This window comes from Diplotaxodon limnothrissa, linkage group LG7 (genome assembly GCF_057381915.1).
Source record: "Diplotaxodon limnothrissa isolate DT_005_m linkage group LG7, D_limnothrissa_male_GT1.1, whole genome shotgun sequence".
Classification (NCBI taxonomy): domain Eukaryota; kingdom Metazoa; phylum Chordata; class Actinopteri; order Cichliformes; family Cichlidae; genus Diplotaxodon; species Diplotaxodon limnothrissa.
Window position 1 is genome coordinate 69,004,738 of NC_140602.1, and position 25,427 is coordinate 69,030,164.

At 44.2% G+C, this 25,427-nt stretch overlaps 2 protein-coding genes across 2 annotated transcripts; both read right to left on the minus strand.

Annotated features, from left to right (window-relative positions):
• Positions 1 to 371: 371 nt before the first annotated feature.
• Positions 372 to 6,446, minus strand: LOC146629721 (zinc finger protein 277-like). Its single transcript, XM_085360214.1, has 12 exons — positions 6,409 to 6,446; positions 5,675 to 5,888; positions 5,312 to 5,400; positions 5,116 to 5,198; positions 4,789 to 4,880; positions 3,975 to 4,085; positions 3,759 to 3,891; positions 3,567 to 3,634; positions 3,027 to 3,123; positions 1,899 to 1,941; positions 1,639 to 1,813; positions 372 to 1,444 (listed from the first exon to the last, which is right to left on the minus strand). Exons 1-12 carry the CDS (start codon positions 6,434 to 6,436, stop codon positions 1,255 to 1,257), a joined length of 1,323 nt encoding a protein of 440 aa, XP_085216340.1. The 5' UTR covers positions 6,437 to 6,446; the 3' UTR covers positions 372 to 1,254.
• A 10,499-nt stretch (positions 6,447 to 16,945) lies between these two features.
• On the minus strand, positions 16,946 to 20,217 carry LOC146629722 (transmembrane emp24 domain-containing protein 6-like). Its single transcript, XM_085358825.1, has 4 exons — positions 19,792 to 20,217; positions 19,441 to 19,567; positions 17,478 to 17,650; positions 16,946 to 17,241 (listed from the first exon to the last, which is right to left on the minus strand). The coding sequence occupies exons 1-4, from the start codon at positions 20,215 to 20,217 to the stop codon at positions 17,008 to 17,010; spliced, it is 960 nt and encodes a 319-aa protein (XP_085214951.1). The 3' UTR covers positions 16,946 to 17,007.
• Between the last annotated feature and the right edge of the window lie 5,210 nt (positions 20,218 to 25,427).

Genomic DNA, 25,427 nt, shown 5'->3' on the forward strand with positions numbered 1-25,427 from the left:
TTTGATTTAATTTTGCCCCTCACCCCCCAACCAGTCATGGCAGAAGACCGCCCCTCCCTGAGCCTGGTTCTGCCAGAGGTTTCTTCCTGTTAAAAGGGAGTTTTTCCTCTCCACCATTGCCAGAGTGCTTGCTCATAGGGGATCATTTGATTGTTGGGGCTGAATTTTTGGATTTCATTTAATTGGCTTGAACTGAAAAATCTAAAAATTCATGTGAGGGCTTCACATAGTGGAGAGCACTACATTTGCTAACTGCTCTTTGTTTATTTGTAGATTTTGTAGTTCTTCCTACTACAAAAACTACAAATGAAAACAAGGCAGTTAGCAGCAAATGAAAATAAATAAAACACTTAAAAAAAATCTGCTACTGCTCTGTGTGTTTACTTCAGTGAACACTTGTATGTTTTTGTGTTAGAAGATTATAGATTGTCCAAAATGTCCTACAGCCTGCCAGAGTACGAAATGAGGATAAAACAGGAAGTTTGACAGCAGTGAGTTCCTGCAGCGACCTCTCGTTTCTCTCCTCAGTGCTGCATGTTCGTGAACGTGAGCCTGGACGCGAAGGACGCGGTGAAAACTCTGAGCGCTGCAGTTCGGCTCCACCATACGGCAGGTGTCGCTCAGCAAAGCGATGCAGAAAAACAACAGAAACACCAAATAGGACAGATGTTTCAGGCACGAGACGTCCCTGGGCTTTCTGAGGGGACAACAACAACAATAATAACAATGTGCAGTAAAACATACACTCATTCTTTTCATTTATTAAGTTCCTGTGTTGTGTTGTTTGTGTTGTGCGTAGTGCCGACGCGGGACAGTTTGCAATTGTGTAGTGCTGTTGTTCTAAGTGTGACTGTGCAATGACAAAGAGTCTCTCGTCTCATCTTGACGATGAGCTCGTCCACCACAGCACTGAATCCAGCTCAGTTACAAGTTACAAAAGAAAATCATTTTTACTCGAGTACTAAAATTCATATTCAAGAAAACGCATGTTTCAGCTTCATTGCACGAGGCAGAGCAATTACGTTTCAGCGGACATCATGGCGTCCGCGTGTCCAGCTGTGGAGAGGACTCTTCTTTTGCCTTTCTTATCTTTACTAAGTAGAGACGTACAGGAAATAGTTGAGAGGGAAAGGGCCGGACTCAAACCCGTGCCGCTGCGTTCCAGCCATGTGGGATGTGGTCACCATGAGCTGAGCTCAGCCGACGTCAGAGACGCCTTTGAGTCAAACGTATGACACGTGTCCGTCTGTGGTCCTAGCTGCTGCCTCCTCGCTCCTTCAGCAGCTGCTTGAGGACACTGGACTGTTTCAGCGCTCTCAGGTTAGAGATGTCCTCCGCGATGACCGGGATCTCCTCGCCGCGATGCTCCTCGTCACCGTCGCCTTCCTCGCTGTCAGAGAGCGTGCACAGGAGAGCGTCGTTCTCGTACGTGGGGAAGTAATACCTGCGGAGCGAGACGACGTTTAGTGCTCAGGCTCAAATTAGTCCCAAAAAGGACGCCATTTTCCTCAGCTGATAAAAATACTCCAAATGAAGTGTAAACATCTGTGGCGTTGACCACGTTCATCAGCAGCTGTACGCCAGCTTTAAAGCCCGCGCTCTCATTGGTTAATTCTGCAGGCGCTTCCTTAAACCTACTGCGGCTGGTCCCAGGCGGACATCTCTGGCAGTTTCATCACGTGACCTTCAGCCGCGATGTGACGCAGGGCGTCCGCCCGGCAGTCGAACATCCGCGTGCAGCCGTAGCAGCGGCTCTGATGGATCTGCCGCCGGATGAAGTTCACCAGTTTGACCTGCTGGTAGAACTTGAGGTCTGAGGGAGGACAGAACATTAGAAACACTCAGAAGGAAGAAATAGAAGCAAACTGCGCTCGAATTACCACGGCGATTTCACCCACTGAGCTCGGTCTTAAGGAGGTGGAGGTCGAAGCTGTGAGCCTCCTGCAAACACAAAACAGAAAGATGTCAGGGTCACGCACGCGACGCCCGTTACAGACTTCATAAATAACAAAACCAGAAAGCAGAGAGAAACTTTTCTGCCTCTCAGGTAAACTCGTCACTCGTGAGCACAAACTTAGAGTCACGTTTGGGAAACTGGTTCTGACTTTAAACCAGAACGTTTAATCAACGACAAAATCGGACTGCAGTCGACGTCCAATCCTAGATTTATTTATTGTTCACGAGTGTTAAGTCTAATTGTTGAATGTTGTCATCGTGTTTCTTAAATTTGTACGGTCTGAGTTCAACCTATAGGATCAAGACGTTCCTTTGTCTCTGACCTCTCCAGCCACTCTGTGCTGGGGGAGCTTTTATTGCAGATGCATCCTGACAGATCTGTTTCTTCTGTTGTAAGCTTCCTGCTTTTATGACACACACACACACACACACACACACACACACACACACACACACACACACACACACACACACACACACACGTCTTAGAACCATTGGGGGGTTTTACGTGGGAGGTGCTTGTGTTGTATTGTGTATTGTAACTGCCATGTCAATAAATAGCTACGGGGGAAGCTGCTCTTTGAAGGACTTCGGGCCTGAGACAGGACAGGGGCGTGGGCTCCAAGAGCTGGTTCTTGACCAAAGACTTCCCTCGTTAGCGAGTGAAAAACCGGTTGAAGATGTTCTGTTATGTCTTGTTTCCTTCATGATGAATAAGTCTCTAAACTAGCGGGGCATGTGGAAACACAGACCCAACAACGAGGAAACATTTTTATTTGCTCGTTAAAGTTTTGACAATCATGTATTTATTTGGAAACTTTTCAAAATAAAAGGCGCTTCATTTTAAAAGCTCTTCAGCTTCGGTCCGTCTGTGTGTGAGGGCACTTTCTGAGTAAAATCCATGTTTTGTGCGAACGATGGATTCATATGTTTGCAGAGACCTCAGGAAGCAGATCGTTTCCTGTTAGTGTGCACTGTCTCCGTTCTCCCAGAAGCCTTTGCAGAATCGTTTCAGGGATGAAAAGCAGAAAACGATATTTTCCTTCTCTGAAACTTCTACGTTCCCGTACCTTCATATGCGCGTAGATCTGCTCCAACGTCTCCGATTGGTGATCACAGAACAGACACACTGCAGAGACCGGATGAGCCTGCCAGTCCGACCAATCACTGCGGACGATACAGAGATGACACGAGCAGACATTTACACAGGATCAGAGGAGGACTAGGAAGTGGACTTGATTGAAACTTTTGCATCCAGGCTGACACAGTAAATAAGAATATTATCAGGAGGGACAATCCAAGGTTCAGTATCTGGGATCGAGCCGGGGATCAAACCTCCAACCTTTCGCTGCACCTCCTGATCCACAGCTACCCCGAGCTCACAGCACCTGGTTAGCGCTGGAGATCAAGCGTGCTCGGACTGATGTCGTGTTGGTTTAAAATAAACGTTACACCCACTAACTGCACCATCTGGTGGTAAAAGCTGGTATTACATGCAAGTGCAGCCCAGCCCGGTTTTTGCCTTTAACACGACACAGAGCAGTGTGTATGACATGCATCAGGACACTTTAGTTAATGCCGTCCTCACAGAGCTACATGAGGATACTTACTCATCCTCATCATCCGCCAGCTCACGGTCATCTTCGCTTTGCACCTCCTCCCACGTTTTTCCCAGTTCCTGACAGGACAGGAGGGACGCTTTAAAATCGGAACAATACATTCAGGTCGTGCGTTTGCTTCTACAGAACTGCTTCGTTTATCCTGACGTGGAAGCGTGTGGCGAGTATGTCGCTGGGTTTTACCAGGTAGTTGATGACGTAGAAGCGGTCGTACTCGTGGTTTTTGGCGTTGATGCGGCGGTGAGCTTTTTTCCTCATGTGATCCTTCAGCGTGGTTTTATCTCGAAACGTTTTCTCGCAGTACAGACACTGCAGACTGAAGCGAGGGGAGCAAAATGAAAAGGCGCGCGAAACAAAACAAAACTTAACGCTGTGAATAAAAAGCAACGATTAGCGTACCTGTCCAGTTTGTCCTGCAGCGTGTCGAGGAACTCGCTGCAGTAGACGATGTTGTCCGGCAGTCCGATGCTGAAGGAATGCTCTCTGGCCATGTGGTTCAGCAGAGACGACCTGGAAACAGCACGTGGAGCCATTTTTAATAAACAAAAGAAAACATCAGCTGACATCATCACTGTTAGCACTGCGCTGCAATCCTTTGGGCTTCGTCCAGAAGTTCCCATTTGGACAAGACTTCAAGATCCACGCAGCGTGCCCATAGTGGCAGACAGAGGGAAGCAGCCTCTCTCGCCATGGGCCGCTGCATGTCCAAATGTGAGGAGACCTGGAGCGGACGCGGGTTATGTCTCTCGGCGTCCTCCCGCAAGGAGCTGGAGGTGGTGGCTGTGCAGAGGGAGGCCGAGCATCTGCGAACCAACACAGTGACTGAAAATGGATGGATGGAAACTTAACTGGAGGTAAGACACAGATCCACACAAGAACTGTGGTAAACACCAGTGAGTCACACCTTCATGCCATTCATGAACCAGCGCACACCTGCACAGGTCTCAGACCTGACCCTTAGCAGGAGAGGAAGAAGGATGAGGAGCTGCACTGGTCTCAGATCAGCTTCTTGGTTCAGGCTCAGACATGTCACTGAATGATGTTTATGGAATTATGCGTAAAAAGCAGCTTTTTGGGGGTTGGATCATAAGAGATGACTACAGGAAGCAAAGAAGCTTTTAGTCACATGATTTCAGGAAGCTCTACCTTCTGTCTGCTTTCATCTAACACACGTGAGGTTTCCAGGACTGATGGGAATCCCGCGGCGCTTTACCTGTTTCCCGTGAACTCTTCGCTGCAGAACATGCAGAGACGATGGAAGCTGCTGTCGTCTCGCTCCTTCTGCTGCTGCTCCAGGACCTCCTCCTGTGGGAGCACAGAAGAAGAGCTCAGAGGAATTCTTCAGAAAACTACCTCAGAGTGCTCAGATATTTAAAGTGCAGAGGTTACAACGACACAAAGCGTGTCAAATCACTCAAATCTGCAATTTTTCTGATTTTTCCTGATTTTCAGACTTTGCCTCAAAATAAAGTTTAAAAGAAATGAAACTTCCAGCAGCACAAGATTCACTCAGGATGCTCCGAGTGTCACGTCTCCTCACCAGTCGTTTCTGCTGCAGCTTCTCTCGGAGGACTCTGTCTTCTGGAAGGACGTCACACAGCAGGAAGTAGTCCTCCTGCTTCTCTGTCAGGTCAGCGAGGAAGAAGAGTTTTTAATGAGTCATTAATCAGAGCTGGAGGAAGTGTACGTGGTTCACTTTGAAAGGTCAGGTCCTCTGTGGGTTTGAGTGAACTCACCGACTGGGCCCGTGGAGTTGGTTTTGATGACGCTGCAGAAATCTGTGAGCGGCTGCTCGAGGAATCTGCCCTTCCAGTACAGCAAGTACCTGATGGAGGAAACTCGTCAGTAAAAACCGACTCACAGCCAGGTTTACCGGCGCACAGAAACACTTCGTCACGGTTCATAAAAGCAGCACACTAACAGGCGTGGACATGCTGGACTTGTTGTATATATTTATACTTGTAAGGTAAGGGTTTCCCCCCATCACCCCAAATAATTACAGGAAGTCTTTGGTGAAATGATCGAGTTCCAAATGCTAAAAACATCCAAACGTGTTCCCGAGAGTTAAACGAGTGAGCCGGAGCATGTGTGGCTCGTACTTTGGGACGTCTGCGATGAGTTTGACGTCGGCGATGACAAGCTTGTGCTCCATCAGCAGGTGTCTGAGGAGGACGTCTTTCCGCGGCGGTGGGACGGACTCAGAGCAGAACAGGCAGACCAGCGGCTCGGAGCCGGGACATTGAACACCGGGAGAGCTGGAGATGTCAGCCGGCTGATCGGGGAAACACAGCGGCTCCAGAATGCTGTCCTTACCTGAGAAAGCAGAAGAGAGACTACACCTTATATACCACACACACTCTACTCCAGACCAGGTGAGTCAAAACCAAGCGGAAGCGAGAATGTACAGCCTGGCATGAAGAAGCATTTCCCTCTGAAATACAAAAATCTGTCTGTATACAATTATTTTCATCACCCGTGGGGACAAAACTATGATCTAAAAGTAAAAAAATAAATAAATTAATGAATTAAATAACTCATTAATCGAACTCAGACTTTACACGCTGTTAAATCCTGAATAAACTTCACAGCTGTCAGACTGAGTACTGACTGAATATAGAGATTGCTGTATAATCACAGTTAGCAGCCCAGCTATTTCCTAGCCTGCTAGCTTAGCCGGGCGGGTTCCCGCCTGCTTTTCTGATTTTTTTTAGCCTTTTTTCTGCTGATTGTGGATTCCCACAGACTCGGAGAGTCACCGACACCCAAACCTTTGCACGCAGACCACCAGATATCAGCATTAAAGCCGCGGACACGTTTAAAAGGTCACACTTACCGTCTTTACTCGGCTCGCTGGCGGCCATGTCTGGTGTCACGTGGTGCAAATAACACAAATCGAACCAATCGGAGGCCGTAAAATGCCAACGAAGCGCCTTCGCGGACCCCCGGTAAAACACGAATTAGAAAAGGTGCATTCAAGTGGTTCAAGGAAATATAAAAACTCAAGTTTCGATAGCTGAAGGTTAATTAATGTGAATGAAGTTGACTAACATGTAACGTTGGACGTTGTTGCATATATATAGCAAAGAATATAAATCACATGAACACTCAGATCCTCAAGATATACCTGAGCGTGTTCTCTGAACATGAAAGTTTAGTGTTCATAAATACCCATTTATTAACATTACATTAGCATATGTGTCCTCCCCTCTATTACAAATTTTTAAATGAAACGTTATTTGTGAATGTGTACCATGTGTACAGGTGTAAGGCTCCCTAAAATAAAAGTCTGAAAATAACATTTGAGTTTCTGTACAGGGGGGGCACAAGAAGGCTGGATATGGTGCAAATTCTTAAATAAATGACCCAAGTTTTATACGTGAAGTCAGTTTTAAGGTGGAGTGGCTGCTGATGACACACAGCTTGGATTCGGGAATTCACTGGAAGCACGTTGTGGTCAAAGACCACTGGGGGGCACAAACAGCTCAGTGTTCATCCTGCAGTCTGACTCACTCTGTTATTCTCAACAACAAAAAAAAACTATAGATAAAAGCAATGACAGCAATACTGCAGAAATAATAAACCTTTCTCCCTTTAAGCACAGAATGAAAATATGAAAACACACTGTCAGCTGTTTTTTTTAAATATTGCAAATACATACATGATGTGATGTCATGCCATGGTGATAATCTCATATATGACACGTTATTATGACTCTGTAATCACCGAAAAGTGCTCACAGTCAGTCTTTGTGACTGCAGTTTGTTAGTCCAGCATAAAGAACAAAGTATTTCACAAACACTTTTAACCAGTATATAAAAAAATATTTTGAGTTTTAAAAGTTCATGTTCACTGGCGCACACACTACCAGACACTCCTTCTCCATGCTTCATGGTGGGAACCATGCATGTAGAGACCATCGTTCACCTTTGTGGAACCAAAGATCTCAAATTTGGACTCATCACACCAAAGCACAGATGGTCTAATGTCCATTCCCTGTGTTTCTTGGCCCAAACTAATCTCCTCTGCTTGCTATTTGACCATAAAGGCCTGATTCACACAGTCTCCTCTGAACAGCTGATGTAGAGTGTGTCTGTTACTGGAGCTCTATGTGGCATTTATCTGCGCTCTGATCTGAGTAGCTGTTAACTTGTGATTTCTGAGGCTGGTGGATGAATGTATCCTCAGCAGCAGAGGGGACTCTGGCTCTTGCTTTCCTGGGGCGGTCCTCGTGTGAGCCAGTTTCTTTGTAGCGCTTTATGGTTTTTGTGAAGTTTTTGCAATTTCCTGGATTGACTGACCTTCAGTTCTTAAAGAAATGACAGACTGTTGTTTCCTTCGCTGATTGGTTCTTGCCATAATATGAATTCTAACAGTTGTCAAATAGAGCTGTCAGCTGTGTACTAGGCCTGCACAATAAATAAAAAATTTATTGTCATCGCAATATCAGCCTGTGCGATGGGCCCATTGCAAAAGACGGCGCAAACCGCGATAATTGGGTACCTTAAAATGTTTACGCACGTGCTTTAAAGAATTTGCCAATCAAAGAAACCCCTTTACACATTTGACCAGTCGAACAGAGCCCTTCACGGCATTAACCAATCAAATGGATTAGAGGCCCGCCTCCTATGTAGGTGGGGAGCGAACAACGCTGCAGCGACGAGTCGGAGTTGTAATGGCTGAGAGCGAGACGCATGACGAGAACGCTACTGACTATGAACTCGTGGCTAAAAAATAGTACCTCGCTTATTTGGAGGTACTTTGGATTTGGTAAAGACGACGTTCTCCAAACACAGGTGCTCTGCAAAACTTGCCGGACACTCGTGGCAACCACCAGAGGAAACACGACTCCACCATCATCTTCAACACGACCACAGAGAACTGTTTGAAGAGTTCCAGAAAGACAGGGCTAGCTAATGTTGCTAATGTTAAGACAAAGAGCCCCGCAGTCCAACGGCCGTCTCTGTATCCGAGTTTTTAAAGTGGAACTCCTTATGAGAAAACGTGGAAGCGCTACAAAGAAATAACAGAGGCCATTACACATTTTTTGACAAAGACATGATGCCTATAAACAGTGTTGGTCAAGTTACTTGAAAAAAGTAATCAGTAACTAATTACTGATTACTTCCCCCAAAAAGTAATCCCGTTACTTTACTGATTACTTATTTTCAAAAGTAATTAATTACTTAGTTACTTTTTAAAAACACGATTTACAACCTGAATAGGTGATAAAGCGATAGATCTTTCAGCCCAATTCTACTTTTTCTGCATAATCCATCATACAAAATGTAATCAAATGGAAAAGTCTCTTTTTAAAACTTTTATAGTTTTATTAATTTTAATCTTTTTAACTTTATGCATCAAGCAAAAATTTAATTATATGCAACATTCTCTGACTGGAAGAAATTTGTTTAATATTTAAACCTATTTTCTGCACATTCCAGCACATAAAATTTTTTTTTTTTTGTGTTTACACTCAGTCTTTCAAATAGATGCAAGTAAAACACAGCAGAAAATAAATAAAATCAAAGACTAGCGGTCCTGTTGCTCTATTTTCACCTGTACAGCAGGAGTTGGGTAGGCGGAGGTTTACCCTGGTGCAGGTGTGCCGCAGCGGTCAGTGGAAGGATACGGCAGTTTCTCTGTGAATTTTCCATTACGTCATAGCGCACTCGGAGCTTGCTTGGAAGTTTAGGGGTTTTTTTCGCTGTAAAAAGAAGTTTTCTTCCCACGCACAAAGGTAATGGACACTAATGTTTTTGTCACTTTTTATGGAATCAAACTCAAAGTAAGGTCAGTACTTCCACGCTTTAAACGCTGCACGCTCATACTCTCTCCTGCACTCGATATATGATCCATTGTTGATCTGCACACAGCTGCTGTCACAACCGTAGCACTCGCTTACGTCACTGTCATGAGACATTCTCGCAAAAAAATCACGGTTTTAGTAACGCAGTAACGCAGCGTTCCTACGGGAAAGTAACGGTAATCTAATTACTGTTTTTGCAATAGTAATCCCTTACTTTACTAGTTACTTGAAAAAAGTAATCGGATTACAATAACGCGTTACAAGTAACGCGTTACTGCCCATCTCTGCCTATAAATACAGTTAGCAGAGGCGGCTTCACCAGTCTGATACATAAAGTGGACCGGAGATACCGCATCCCCTCAGGAAACTACTTTTCCCATGTCGCCATTCCACAAATGTACGAAACATGCCGCAAGACTAGGGTGGGTTTTAATAATCGATTCATCGATTAATATCGATTCTGGCTTGGATAACGTGATATCGATTCATTAAAATCCTGAATTGATTTTTTTAATATAAATGTATTTTGCCTGAAATTCCAGAATCTCAGGTGAAACTTCACAAAATTTTGACAACCACCAAACATTTAAAACAGTGAATGAGAGCAGGAACACAGATTCTGCACAGAGACGTAAACACAAAGCGCCGACGGATCAGGATCAGTGAGATGTGACTTTCTCACCCGACGGCACGGACACGCTCGGGGCTGAAAGCCGACAGCTCGCTGATTCTGATGTTTCGGCGGGTCCGCGCTTTGTGTTCACGCCGTTTTTGCACAGATTCTAAAGCTGTTAGTTTGATCTCTCTCCAAACAACATTGACCGAACCAGCAGCAAAAGAAGATCCAAACTACGCTTCACATAAACATCGTCATGGATTCACTCTGACTTTTGCTGTTTTGCTTCCACCAGGATAAAATCACACTTCATGCACAGCTCTCTCTCTCTCTCTGTACTTCAAGAACAGTTTCCCGTCTGTCCCCGAAATCTGTTTTCTGCATTATTTGCTTGGTTGTTACGCACAAGTCTACTGTTGTTTACAGCCTGTCGGCCGATGTTTTTTTTTACTTACTTCCAAAAAGAAAACCTAATTTCTGCCGTTCAATAGGCTTCTGAACAAATGTAAACTTTTTAAAATTATGCAAAACGCTGTCTCTAATAAAACCGCTGTAACTTCAGAGGCAATGTTCATAAGCTGGTTAATGGTTTTCTTTCGTTTTTGATGTACTGCAGAATATTTTTATAAAATCCAGGCCAGGAAAACCACCTTCATGTGTTTCTGTGTTTTATCTTCAGCTACTTTGACACAAAGGCCTCTGCTGTGACGCTCACACCTGTGATAAAGTCTTGCGTGTGTCAGCTTCCTTTTTATAGATACAAAAATATGTAAATGTGCTGATCTGAATTATAATATTTCTGACTGAGGCAAAATTTCCCAGATTTAAATTGAATCGAATCAAATTGAATCGAATCGTGTATCGAATCGATTCAGGACCTTGTGAATCGGATTCAAATCGATTCTAGAAATCATGGACGATACCCAGCCCTACACAAGACCGTCACATTTGAACTGAGCCAAGCTGAAAACTACGCTACAGACCTATGATCAAGTCGTACAACGGAGCCATATATGAGTTTCACAGTGCTCTTCCTCACCGAAGACTTTGAACTGAAAACACGGTGTCTAGAGACTGTGTGTTTTCCAAACTCTCACACTAGTGAAAATATAGCCCGTGTATTACGTGAGGTGCTGGCCAGCTGGGATCTTAAAGAAGACCCAAAAATTTTTATGGGGGCAATGTTTCAATGTTAAAGTGCACTTTGTTGTTACACTGCTAATACGGCAGCTTTCTTTAAATAAAACTGTTGCAGTAAAACGTAAATTATGTATTCGGAGTTTTTTGTTTGTTTTGCTATTTATTTTATCGTAAGTCATATCGTTATCGCAATATTGATCGCAGTTATCGCACATCGCAGGGTTTCCTAATATCGTGCAGCACTACTGCGTGCCACCCTGACTTCTAGTCCCAGATTCAGAAGGCAAGAAATTCCAGGATTCCAGCTTTGGAGTTAACACACCTGTGAAGTGAAACCATGTCAGGTGACTACAGCATGAAGCTCGCTGAGAGAAGGCCGAGGGTTTAATTCCATGTGTTCATCCATAGTTTTGATGCCTCCAGTGAAAATCTGTAAATAGTCATTAAAATAAAGAAGAACCAAATATAAATATTATATATTTGTGATTGTTATTTACGTTTTTGCATATTTCAGTACTTATTTTTGAGAATTTCTTGTTCTATTAATTGTAGTTATTTGTAATGTTTTACTCGTTGTTTGGTAGCATGCTGCAATACTGAGACCTGAGAATGTCACGGTCTGTGTGGCAGACTGTGGGGGAGAAAGGACCTAAATGCTGGACTCTGTGCAGTAAACAGTGCGTTGATTTACAGTGAAGTAAATGTAACACACAACAAATCTCCAGTGCGCTCCCACGACTCCCGTGTCGCGCCTTCTCCCAAGTGTCTGTACTCTGCTCCCGAGTCTCCGCACTCTCCGTGCAAAAACAAAATCCTCTAGCAAACAGAGCCCCTAATCCCAACGGTTTCAAAGTCCGACCGCACGTCCAGCAGCGCTGTCAAAACAGTCCCCAAAAAACTGAAAAAATCAACCACAGTTCTGCCACAGTTTTGGCAGCTGGCCCGATGGACGGTGACGGCAGGAAAACAGCTCGAGCGGCCTGCCACAGGTCTGGCAGCTGTGGCATAGCAGTTCTGGTGGCCGGCCAGTGATCTGATGACAGCCTTGTAGTAGGTCCAGCCACGTAAGAGCTCCGATGGCCCATGGCGAAGCACTGCAGGTGGTTTGTGACACGCAGGCCGTGCTGGTGTGGCAGCTGCAGGCAGTGGAAATGATGGTGGTGTAGCAGCCACTGGGGGTAGATTGGACGGTGATGCAGCAGCAACAGGTAGGTAAAGTGATGGTGGCGTGGTTATGGCAGGCGGTTGAGCAGGTGAGGTCTCCAACATCATAGACACAGGAACAGCAGCACAATGCAGAAACAAACACATATCATATAACAAGAGTCATAAATGCTCATGGACCCTGGGTCGCTCAGACCCAGGTCCTGGACAGAGAATCTGTTTTTCATTCATATCATGTCAAATGGCTGAATGACAGTGAAGCTGAGTCTGAGCTCTCTTCTGCTTTAGTCATTTGTGGCACAAATGTAAAAAGTTTCTGGAAACATCCCTCAGAGGTTTTGGTCCATGTTGACATGACATCATCACACAGCTGCTCCAGATCCATGATGTGAATTTCCTGTTCAACCAAATTACATTCAACTCAGTTCACTTTTATTTATACAGCAAAAACAACAACAGTTGCCTCCAGGTACTTTATATTGTAGAGTAAGAACCTTATGATAATAAAGAGACAAAAGAGAAACTCCAACAATGACATGTGAGCAGCACTTTGGCGACAGTGGGAAGGAAAAACTCCCTTTTAACAGGAAGAAACCTCCAGCAGAACCAGGCTCAGGGAGGGGCGGGGCCATCTGCTGTGATTGGTTGGGGTGAGAGAAGGAAGACAGGATAAAGACATGCTGTGGAAGAGAGACAGAGATTAATAACAGATATGATTCAATGCAGAGAGGTCTGTTAATACATAGTGAGTGAAGAAGAAAAACTCAATGCATCATGGGAATCCCCCGGCAGCCTACGTCTATTGCAGCATAACTAAGGGAGGATTCAGGGTCACCTGGTCCAGCCCTAACTATATGCTTTAGCAAAAAGGAAAGTTTGAAGCCTAATCTTGAAAGTAGAGATAGTGTCTGTCTCCTGAATCCAAACTGGAAGCTGGTTCCACAGAAGAGGGGCCTGAAAACTGAAGGCTCTGCCTCCCATTCTACTTTTAAATACTCTAGGAACAACAAGTAGGCTCTAATAGGGTGATATGGTGCTGTGGGGTCATACATACTAAGTATGATTTAGTCTGATGCTTGCAGTGTTAGTGCAAACAAAATGGAAGGAAACAATAATCAAAGCAATCTGGATTCTTCCAGCAGTGTCACTAACACAGATGTAGTGATGGACAGGTGTGACACAGATGTTTCTGATGCCCCTCGTGGTTCTGTCAGGACATCATTAGAGTGACATGAAAACCTTCAGATGTTATGATGTTACTCTTTCAAACCCTTTCACCACCCTCTCTCTCCCTCTGGAGGTGGTGCTCTCTCGGCCTCCCTGCGGCTCCTCGTTCTGCTCGAGCAGGCCGCTCAGGTGCGCTCAGGTGCTGCATTATTCACACCGAGCCCGGGGGCTCTAATTAAACCCTGGAGAGAATTGGAATCGTATGCCCTTTTGTTTAAGTGCGCTTTTCACTTCTCTATGTGCACGGCGCTGTTGTACTACCGTGGCAGTATAATCATGGTCAAAATCGATGGGTTTGTCTTTGACGAGGATCTTCTTCTGCCATGCGTTTCTGAGGACGGTTTCCTTTGTTTTGAACGGAAGAAAACAGACGACAATGGAACGGAGAGCGGCATCAGCACCTGGCTTAGGACCGAGGGATCGGTGAGCCCGTTGTATTTGTGGGTCAGTGCCATCAGGTATTAGTCTCTCTCTTCTGATCACATTTTCAACAAAGCTCATTACCGAACTGCCCTCTTCTCCTTCTCCTTCTCGATCTAGACTCAAGGTCTTCTAGCCTTTCAGTTAGTTTCCTTTGCTCCATTAGCGATTGTCTCAGCGCGTCATAGGCCACCACTGACCAGCTTTCAAGCCCCGCCACTCGTGTTTCGGCTTCCTCGAGTTTCTCGCCGTGTTCTTGGAGCGCTAGCTTGTTAGCCGATAGCTGTTGGTTTGTGTCTTCTTTGAATTTCTTTAGGTCGTCTTTCAACTCACGCCTGAGGTCTTCTTTGAATGCGTCGAAGTCAGCTTTCATCTCCGTCCGGAGGTCAAAGATTTGTTGGCTGATATTTTTAATGCCCTCTTGCAAAGATTCGAGATTGGCCCCCTCGCCATTTTCTTCATCTGACACACAGACACAGTTACTCCTGAGCTCCTAATTGTCCCTCAAACCTGATTCAGGGATCCACTCCTCTACTTCACTGTCCTCACTTTCTGAGGACAGAAAGTGCACATTCCCTTGGTTTCCCTCCATAAAAGGTTTTTTACATCCATGTCCTGTAATTATGAGTAGATTGTAAAGTAATAAACATTGACTATGATCATATAAATGCACACAAACACATCTCTACACGCAAATGCAAATGCATTACTGTATATTGCCTGAAAAAAATTGGGCTAACTGCACAGTGTTGTCTTGAGGCAACAAATGAAAATTAACAGTTTTACTGTATAAATAAATTTTAGTGGCTACAGGAAGAGGGTGATAGACTGTCTGAAGCAGTTAGAACAAGACAAGGCTATTGACCGGACCTCATACCACAGGCTGTACCCAGGGGAATCTACACCAACCACTATGGTTTACCAAAAATACATAAACAGGGTGCACCTTTAAGACCAATTGTCTGCATGATCAACTCAGTCACCTATAACATCTCCAAGTTTCTGGCTTCAATCCTCAACCTGCTGGTGGGCAGCTCTGAACACCACACTCAGAACACCTGGAAGTCAAGGTCAAAACCTTTTTTTAATGTAAAAGTGTTTTCGGAAATATTATTTTGTTGTTGATGTTGTAAATGTGATTTGCACTTCCCAGCCACCGTAGGAATCATACTTGTTATTAATCTCTGTCTCTCTTCCACAGCATGTCTTTATCCTGTCTTCCTTCTCTCACCCCAACAGGTCGCAGCAGATGGCCCCGCCCCTCCCTGAGCCTGGTTCTGCTGGAGGTTTCTTCCTGTTAAAAGGGAGTTTTTCTTCCCACTGTCGCCAAAGTGCTTGCTCACAGGGTCATATGATTTTACCTTACAATATCCTGGGGGCGATCGTGGCTCAAGAGTTGGGAATTCGCCTTGTAACCGGTTTGAGCCCCGGCTCGGACAGTCTCGGTCGTTGTGTCCTTGGGACACTTCACCCACCGGGCCCTCTGCCTACCGCTGGCGCCAGTGTTCGGCAGCCTCGCCTCTATCAGTGCGCCCCAGGCTACAACGTAGCTGCCATCACCAGTGTGTGAATGGGTGGATGACTGGATGTGTAAAGTGCTTTGGGGTCCTTAGGGACTAGTAAAGCGCTATATAAATACAGGCCATTTACCATTTACAATATAAAGCACCTTGAGGTGACTGTTGTTGTGATTTGGTGCTATATAAATAAGATTAAATTGAATTGAATACAGATGCCTGCAAAATACTATCGTCCTCATTTTAGGTTTGACAGCATTTCTAGTAGATAATGGCTTGAGATTGAATTGAGGCTGTGGTTTGGGGAAGGCCTCAGAGGGGACTGGAGGCAGGTCCCAGGCTGTGCAGATACTAATGAGAAGTGAAAGGCTTGAAAAGGCGAGATGGGTGGGGCATGGAAACAATAATGAACAGGTTATAGTGCCTGTTATAGGTTATAGGGCAGGCGACATATATAGACATAGGAGAGGAAGTGACGTGTATGGAGGTGTGGTCCCACTCCTGAAATTCAGATCAATTATAACTGCAGTGTTCAGTCTGGGTCATTATTATGTATAAAGTCTGAAGTCACACATAAATGCTGGATCTGGTAACATTTTAACAGGAAACCACAATTCCAGGTTCTACCAGCACACTTTATCAACAAAGTGACATTAACCACTGATTTCTGGACTTTACAGTTTTTCAAACCTCAACCTTGAAATTTTGTTTTGTTAACATTTAAAGACTAACCACCCCTGCATTTTTAAAACATGCGGTCAGTTTTATTATACTTGGCTTCTAGTCTACTTCCTTAAGCAACATCTGCCTCTAGATGAACTTGTTCTGCTCCTCTGTCTTTCCCATCATATCTTTTGTGTTCTGGTGGTGGATGTTCATGTGAAACATGGTTTAACATCTTTTATTTTACATTTTTAATAATAATGCCAGTGCATGTAAGCTAAAAGCTCAGGCTACTCGAAACACTCAAATTTGCAGTTTATTTGGTCCTTGGAGTTTAATGTCATACAGAGCAGATGTGAACACAGAAGCCCCATAACCTACTGGCAACACAGTCTACTCATATTGTGTCACAAAGGCCCAGAGACCTGTAGGAAACCATTGAACCACCAATCATTCCCAACCCGTTGTAAGTGCTTGGTGATTAGCTGCTATTGCCCCGTCATGCTGGCCTAGAGACCGGTCCTTAACCCCTCGCCAACCGCCCATTGCTATGCCAACGTGTAGATTCTGCAAACAGCTGATGAATGGTTTCTGGAGAGTACTGGTAGCTATCAGTATAATATGTTTACATATTTTTAAAATCACCATCACATATATGTTATTGTTTTTATTTGTTATCAAACTGTATCAATGCAGTATATTGTGAAAAAAAACGTGTTAAGATAACTGATCGAGTCTGTTTGGAAAAGCATCACAAAGTCTCAACATGATTATTTCTAATATTTATTCATTCAAAGAGAAAGAACCATCACTGCTTTTCAATTTGTTCGTGTCTGCCTTTCCTCCACAAAACATCCAGACATTTTTATTTTTAGTCTATCAGCATCGAGGCTTCTCGCCCTCTGTGCCGGTATTGTTGACAAAGAGGCTTTTGAGGAAGAGTAGCTGCAGGTACCCAGAGGTGACGATGAGGAGGCTGAGGGCCATCGACCACCAGGTGATGTACTTTGAGTTGGACTGCAGCAGGAAGTAGTCTACGCTCTTTCTCATCCGACTGAAGCCGTAGTGCCGGAACATGTGAAAGACGTAGGTCTCCACTTTGTGGGTCGTAGTCTGACACAGCAGAACAGACGCAGGTATAAAAATCTGTTTATTCACTTTTGATGTGTCAAACTCCAACAATCCCGCCTCTGCTACCAGTTACTGTTTTTAATTCATTTTGTGAAACACTTTGAACTTAAGTGTGAAGTTTAAATACATTTGACTTGTTTTGGCTCACCAACTGCTGTCAGTACTGCCACAGACACCACAACACTATAACAACTGTAACAGCAGGTAGCTATGTGTACCTCGATGACGCTCAGTGTGTTGTTCAGCTCTTTGCTGATCTCCTCCTTCTTCTTCTCCTCCTCCTCGCTCTTTGAGGGATCTTGGTAGGTGTCATAGTAAACACCAAAGCTGAGGGAAACCTGCATCGAGCCGAAACGGTTGTGGAAGTTGCTGAAGCACATCTGATAGAAACCTGGAAGTAGACAAGTCAAGATGTTTTTCTTTTTTTTTTCCATATAGCACAGTTAAAAGTAACACAGCAAACACAAAATGTTTTCCAGTTAAAGCAAACCTATTACGTATCGCAGAATCCTGTGAAAATTGAGTTTATCCTTAATGTTTCCATAGGAATTAAAATCAGTTGTATTTGATTGGTGTATCCAACGGCAGATGTGAGAACCTTTGCAAATGCAGACGTTTTTGCAGTTTGCTGGTCTGCAGCATTCAGTTGTGTGTTAACACAATACTACAATCATCTCAGGAGTGGATGTTCCAGCAAATTCAACCTAAGACCATCCAAACGCTCAGAAAAACTGCAAAACCCCAAGAATTCTCATTCTCAGACTCTACAGGCCTCATGTTAAATGTTAAAGTTCATGAGAGTACAAATAGAAACAGACGGAACAAGTGTGACTTGTTTGGAAGGGTTACCAGGAGGAAGCCTCTTCTCTTTAACTGAACATTGCAGCAACGCTCAGGTTCCTTTGGACAGACAAAACCAAAGTGGACATGTTTGTCCATAAAGGAGAAAACGAAACACGTCAGACCAGCTGTCAGCACTGTGGTGGAGGGATGATGATCTGGGCTCTGTGCAGTGACTCAGTAAACCATGAACTCCTCTGTATACAAATGTATTCTAGAGTCAGATGTGAGGCCATCAGCCACAGGACGATGATACCAAGAAGAGTGCCAAACCTCCAAAAGAAAAAGAATCAAAGTGGTGCAATGCTCCAGCCAGTCCAGACCTCAGCCTGACGGAGAAGCTGTGGTGGGACCTTCAGAGAACGGTGCCGAAACCGACTGAAGAGTTGAGTCTCAATGATGAGACTAATAACATCTACAGAAGCGGTCCCCAACCCCCGGGCCTCGGACCGGTACCGGTCCGTGAGTCGTGTGGTACCGGGCCGCGAGAGTTCAGGCTCAGGTGTGAAATGTCTGGTTTTCAGGGTTTTTATCGGTTTTCAGCGTTATTTTGTTATCATTTTTATCGTTAACTCGGTTTTCCTGGGTCTTTCCACGTGTGTTATGAATAAATTTTCTTTTTTTCGGTACCGGTACTAGTTTTATTTTGTTGTATTTATCCATGACACCTTAAAGGCCGGTCCGTGAAAATATTGTCGAGCATAAACCGGTCCGTGGCGCAAAAAAGGTTGGAGACCGCTGATCTACAGGGTGCACGCACGAGGCATTGACGATGACGTGACAATGAGCAGAGACAAATAAATAATGACAGGATGAGAAACAGGTGAAAACATGGCTGGAAGAAACTAAAGAAACAGGAAGTACACTCCACATAACGAGCACAGGACAAAAGACTATCATAATAAAACAGGAAACAGACACAGGAAAACTAAACACTAACAAAATGTCCAAACTTAAAACACTGGCACCACCCAGGCACCATTACAGAAAAACATGATGAAAATTAGAAGATTTTATTGAACATTTCTGTAAAACTCCTGCAGGGTGAGATGCAGTGGGACGACCTGTATCATGAGAATAAAAGATGAAATCTCAATGGAAATCTCAAATGCTAATCTACCAGCTAACGCTAACAAGGTGTTTTTGTGTTTTAATAATTATTTGGCTGCTCACCTTTAAAACATGTATCTCTCTGACTTTACATCCTCTACGAGAGTTTGTGTTGTATCAACATTTAATGTTAAAGTGAATATCTAGACATAATTTCCTACAATCTGTTCATCGCATTCAGCTGAAGTGAAATAACAGCATGGAAGAGCTATCCATCAGACAGACAGCTACCTGATTCTGCAGCCTCAAAGTTGATCTGGCCCTTCGCATCATCAACAGTAGACAGCAACAGATCACTCGGAGTGTTGACGGTGACAGACAGGTGTCTGTCATGGCCGACTCCCATCACCCACTGGACCTACAAAACCAATACAGAGTTAAAAACCATACAGAGCGTCCACACACTGCAGGAACGAGCAGCAGCAGCTCTGTCAGTGTAAAATATCCTGTTTGATGTTACCACTGTGAGCTCTTTTCAACAGATGGTACCGATGCTGGTGTCCATGCTAATCTGACATTTGTGGGAAAACAGACTACATGTCAGGTGGCGTCACTTAGCTTGACACAGAGTTTTCTTCTTACCATGAAGTTCAAGTAAAATCTCTCTCCACGGTGAGCAAAGTGCCAGAAACACTCCAACCCAGCAGCAGGAAGCACTATAGCAAAGTCATACTGGTCAGAACCCCAGAACAGCTCCTGGTCTGTGACGTCGGGGCGGGCGTTTGTCTGGGGAACCCCATGAGCTGAGCCCCAAAATAAAAAGCCCAGAAAGAAGCAGGGAATCCAGCACAGCATGTCTAAAACATGGAAGGGTGAGAGTAGAGTCTGTGCTGCAGTTAGATCAAAAATGATTAACCAGCCCTGAAATGTTTCCTCCTCTGCTGGGAAAACTGGACAGGCTGCACAGATGGAAGCACTGCTGATAGAGAGGAAAACCCTGCAGGAGGGAAACTCTCCAGGTGATCCAAACAAATGAACCTTGAAACTTCCACAGACAGATCCCGACATCCTGTGGAGGTTTGGACCACCGGTTCAGTAATATTTGACCATGTGGTGGATGTACATTTAGATTATTCTCATGGCCGTCATTTCAACATTTACATGAATCCATTGATCCACTGGTGAACAGGAAACAGCAGACATATGCCAACAGGAGAGTGGGTGTAGTGCTGAGAAGATGGTCTGATTGATGTTTTACATGATAAAACTTGTTTCCATTCTAGACAAAGATCATAAAGAGAATACAAACAGTATTGTTTAAATGATGGTTTCATTTATAAAGCGAAAAACTTTCCCCAAACCTGCCCTGTGTGCAAAAGTAACTGCCCCCTAAACCTGATCACTGGTTGTTCCACCCTCTGCAGCAGGAAGTGCAGTCACGTGTTTGTGGTCCTGCAGTGAGTCTTTCACATCACTGTGGAGGAATCTTGGTCCACTCTTATTTGGAGGATTGTTGGAATTCAGACACATATTTAAGGTCACGCTGAAGCACCTCAGTCTGATTTCAGTCCAGACTTTGACTCGGGCACTCCAAACACTTCATCTGTTTTTGGACTCATTGAGAGGTGGACGTGCTGCTGATCGTGGTGCTGCTGCATAACTGGAGTGCTTTTGAACTTCAGGGCACAAACTGATGGTCAGACATTCAGGACTGTCAGGTAGAGAGTAGAATTCAAAAGGGTCGAGCCTCTCTTTAAGAAATGTCACTTGTCATCTGCAGCACTCAGTCTGCTTCAGGAAGCGTGCTGCTGCAGTCTGCTGGGGGGCATCATCAGGAACAAGGATGCAAGGAGAGGAGACAAACTAGTGAGGAATGCTGGCTCTATAATTGGAGCTGCCACACACACACAGACACACACACGCAGACACACAGACTCTGTGTGAAGCTCGTCTATATTATCTTTGCTGATCTATCAAACAGCTTAAACGTATTCCTGGTTATATCCTGATCAGTGCTGAGCAGTTAAACATAATTAACTATCAATGAAATCATGTATGAATTATGATTCTGTGATTAACATACACTTCATATCACTTCTCATTTTCAAAATCATGTCGTTTAGCTTTGAAATGTCTGCATTTGTGAATAAAACATTCTCTTAGTAACAACATTTATTTAGATCCAACCATGCAAAATATGATTTTTGCCATTTTTCAAGTGGTCTTAAAGCTTTAATCAGGACTGTATCTGATATCACTTCAGTTTAATGTGAAAAAGCTGCATCAGTGTTTTGCTGGGATGCATCTGCTCCTCTGGCTTTCCTGTTAGCAGTGAGTGCATCGATGTCACAGAGGTTTTAGTGCAGCATAAACTCCAGCACATATTTTTGTCACTCTGGAGCACATTTCAGGAAAATAACAAGAAGTAAATGAAGGAAAGCGACAGAAGCCGACAGGATAAGACGAGCGTCATATCTGAGACAATAACCAGGGCCGGACCGTTTCTGACAGCTGCATCATTTTTATTGTGCAACAACACGGCAGCAGAGGACGGTTTGATTTTGTCTTGGGAATAAATCACTACTGGAAATCACAGGACTCAGATCAACACACGTCTGCTGTCCAGAACCAGGACGACATGCTGAGATCACGGTGGGCGACAAATGTTCATCAGCAGAACGATGAGACAGAAACACAGAAGAGCCATTTGGAAAGGCAGGAGGTACAGTGCTAACAGGCTGCAAGAAATATAAATACAGACTCACGTCTGTCTCTATCAGTACTTATCATGCAAAAGATACGACACACATGTGTGCAAAGAAGTGTCCAGGTTCATCCTGACCATCAACCTTTCTGACTGAAGGGCATTTCTGCCAGCAGAACTTCAGATATAAGCAGTGACGTGAGATATAAGACAATAACACTATCAGTCATGGTCTGGCAGTCCCAGAGCACAAAGCTCAGCAGGACATAAACAGCGTGGAGTCATCAACATCATCAACAGAAGGCAGAAGAGCTTTGAATGTCCTTCAAGATGTCTGGAGAAGTGTTCCTGCAGGTCCTCACAGAGACGCCAGAGAGCTGCTCAGAGAGTTCAGAGTGAGCTGAAGGATGAAGGTCAGACCATAACATTCCTCCAAAAGTGCCTTCATGGACCTGCAGCCGAAAATAGAAACCGATGCAAAGTGTTTATGCAGGTGAGAGAAGTTCACCTGAGGGCTCTTATTCAGCGTGCATGCCGAGCGCTGAGAGACGGAGGTTGTGCTGCAGGCAGACGTTTGGACGGCGACTCAGACTTCTCTTCTAGATGTCGTCAAATATTTGTCTACGAGATGACGACGAGACAGGTACCGTCCTCCTGAGTGCACAAAAACACACAAGTGAACACAGCAGCACACAAATCCACACGTCTGTGGACACGTCAGTGCCTGCAGACACTTTAGAAACGGCTGTGCTTCACTCCAACACTGAGGAAATGAACAAACTGACAGTTAACAATATGGAAAAATAAAAGGATCTCTCTGCTGCTGAAAAGTGTGAAATAGCTAAATGCCTTGGACACGTAGTGAAAACCTGAGATATTTCATGAAAACTTAATCGTGATCACCGCAACGTTAGGAGATCTGTGGCTGAGTCAGAGCACACACGGGTTCGTGCAGATAAAGGCACAACGAGGAAGGTTTCTGCAGGACAAATACATCCCATTAAGAGAGCAGCTGCTAAAAGGCCATTACAAAGCAGCAAACACATATTTGAAGCTGCTGGTGCCTCTGGAACCCCACCAACATCAAGGTGTAGGACATTTTGGACAATCTATAATCTTCTAACACAAAAACATACAAGTGTTCACTGAAGTAAACACACAGAGCAGTAGCAGATTTTTTTAAATGTGTTTTATTTATTTTCATTTGCTGCTAACTGCCTTGTTTTCATTTGTAGTTTTTGTAGTAGGAAGAACTACAAAATCTACAAATAAACAAAGAGCAGTTAACAAATGTAGTGCTCTCCACTATGTGAAGCCCTCACCTGAATTTTTAGGTTTTTCAGTTCAAGCCAATTAAATGAAATCCAAAAATTCAGCCCCAACAATCAAATGATCCCCTATGAGCAAGCACTCTGGCAACGGTGGAGAGGAAAAACTCCCTTTTAACAGGAAGAAACCTCTGGCAGAACCAGGCTCAGGGAGGGGCGGTCTTCTGCCATGACTGGTTGGGGGGTGAGGGGCAAAATTAAATCAAACATAAAGGAGAGCACAGCGTATTTATGACAGGTCGGTGGACTGTGGCTCGAGTTCAAAAGATGCTCGAATCCCGCCTGAGGTGGTATGGACACGTGATTCGAAGCAATGAGAACTCAGCAAAAACGACTATTAAGGATCGACCCAGACGGACGCCGGCCTCGAGGCAGACCGAAAAAACGGTGGATCGACAAAATCAGGGAAGACATTAAGACCATCAACGCGTCACCCGAGGACGCCTTGGACAGAACCAAACGGAGAAACCTTTGCTGAGGAGCGGACCCTGCACCAGCGGGAACAACGCCAGGATGAAGGTGGACTGTGGCTGGAAAAGATCATTACTGTTTTTAAAGGGTAACTGGTCCACATCCACAATGACAGCTCTACTGTCATTGTGGATGTGGACCACAATCCACAATTGTCGATGGGACGTGTGCATGCAAGCACACGCAAGCCATCCACAGAGCGGGACATTCGCTTCAGCCGAAAAGCTTAGAGGCGACCCAGAAAGCTGCAGGAAACGCAATGACACATCCGGCAACAGTTAAACCTACTTTAAGTAGGTTTACACCCCACGAACCAGGCGATTCTCTTTCTGTTGTCTGTTGTTCATGTACCGCTGGGCGCTGAAGATTTTCCACAGTTTGTCTGACTTCTGCCATCTCTTGCCTCAATTGTGTGTAGTTTTGACTGAGTTCTGCGTTTTCTCGACCGAGTTGTGTGTTTTCTTGAATGTGTCGTGTGACATCGTGACTGAAGTCTATGCACATTTCACTGAGTCGTGCGTTTTCTTCACTGAGTCGTGCGTTTTCTTCCCGCTTAATAATGGACGGGAGCGCTCGTTGTTTGTGTGTCTCTCTCCCCTCCTGGTCAGGGCCATGCAGAGATGTTTAAAGGGGCGGGTGCTCAAGTTAAAAAGGGGCACATTGAACCAGGCTGAATAACAACAACACACATTCATCAAGAATCTAATATGGGATTGCATCATACTATATCACTGTTGTGAGGTGGCAATAAGGCAAAACAAACATAGCCTATGTTTTACCTGATGGGGTAAAATGTTGCTGTTGAGGGGTTTCTGCTGCTCCCACTGCTGATAGTGCAGGAGGGCAGGGCTGCGTATCCACACTTAACAACTCTTGCACTTAATCTATAATAAAATGATGACAGAAAATATAATGAAATATATTTGTAATAAAAATTTAATACAATTGGTTTCTTAATGTATGTTCTTTAAAATACAGTGTGTGTTTATTAAATATCATAATTATAACTAGAAAAATTTGCATTTCCTGCAAAAATGCTGTGTGGATGCTTTAAAGCTGAAGCTGTCTGCTGAAAACAGCTGAAGAAGCTGAAGTCATTATTTGAAAAGTAGTAGTGATTATTGTCTTCAACCTGTTAACATTTAATATTGTCTTGATAGAGTCAAGTAATCATGCAGCAGAGTCCTCCCCTGTTGCTTCTCCTGGCTCCCCAGTCCCTGGTCCCTCCACTCCTGCTGCTGCACCCAAATCATTGGTTGTCACAATAAAAATTGTCAGTTAAATATATCATATAGGAGACACACACAGTGATATTTGAGAAGTGAAATGAAGTTCACTGGATTTACAGAAAGTGTGCAATAACTGTTTAAACTAAATCAAGCAGGTGCATAAATTGGCAACACAAAAAAAGAGACATGAAATAAATATTTAGTGTATATCAATGCGTGTGTCTCCTATATGATATATGCAAGTGACATTTTTTTACTGTAACAGCGATTCATAAAGGAAAATAATGACTATTAATAAGGTTGCCCAAACTTTTGCACCACACTGTATATAGGAACATAGTGAAGACAAGTTACTTAAGAGAGTAAAAAGAGGTTAGTTTATTTTGCAGTAGAGCTAAATTTATTAAGAAAAATTTAAAAAAACAGGAACACTCTTTAGAGGTTTGTGGGTGGCTCTTAAAAGAGCCGTTGTGATGATAAATACATTAAACAGTGTTTATTTATCGGATAAAATACGTTAAATGCAGGCACGTGCAGAGGGGGGGG

Bases quoted from the DNA above. Each gene is read 5' to 3' on its own strand.
- LOC146629721 (XM_085360214.1), bottom strand. From the start codon at position 6,436: ATGGCCGCCAGCGAGCCGAGTAAAGACG. The intron at 3,124-3,566 runs GTAAGTATCCTC...TATCGTCCGCAG, and splicing joins CTGGCGGATGATGAGGATGA to TGATTGGTCGGACTGGCAGG. The intron at 1,445-1,638 runs GTAGGTTTAAGG...CTCGCTCCGCAG, and splicing joins TCCGCCTGGGACCAGCCGCA to GTATTACTTCCCCACGTACG.
- LOC146629722 (XM_085358825.1), bottom strand. From the start codon at position 20,217: ATGTCGGGATCTGTCTGTGGAAGTTTCAAGGTTCATTTGTTTGGATCA. The intron at 17,651-19,440 runs GTAGCTGTCTGT...GTCTACTTCCAG, and splicing joins CTTTGAGGCTGCAGAATCAG to GTTTCTATCAGATGTGCTTC. The intron at 17,242-17,477 runs GTACACATAGCT...CTGCTGTGTCAG, and splicing joins ACACACTGAGCGTCATCGAG to ACTACGACCCACAAAGTGGA.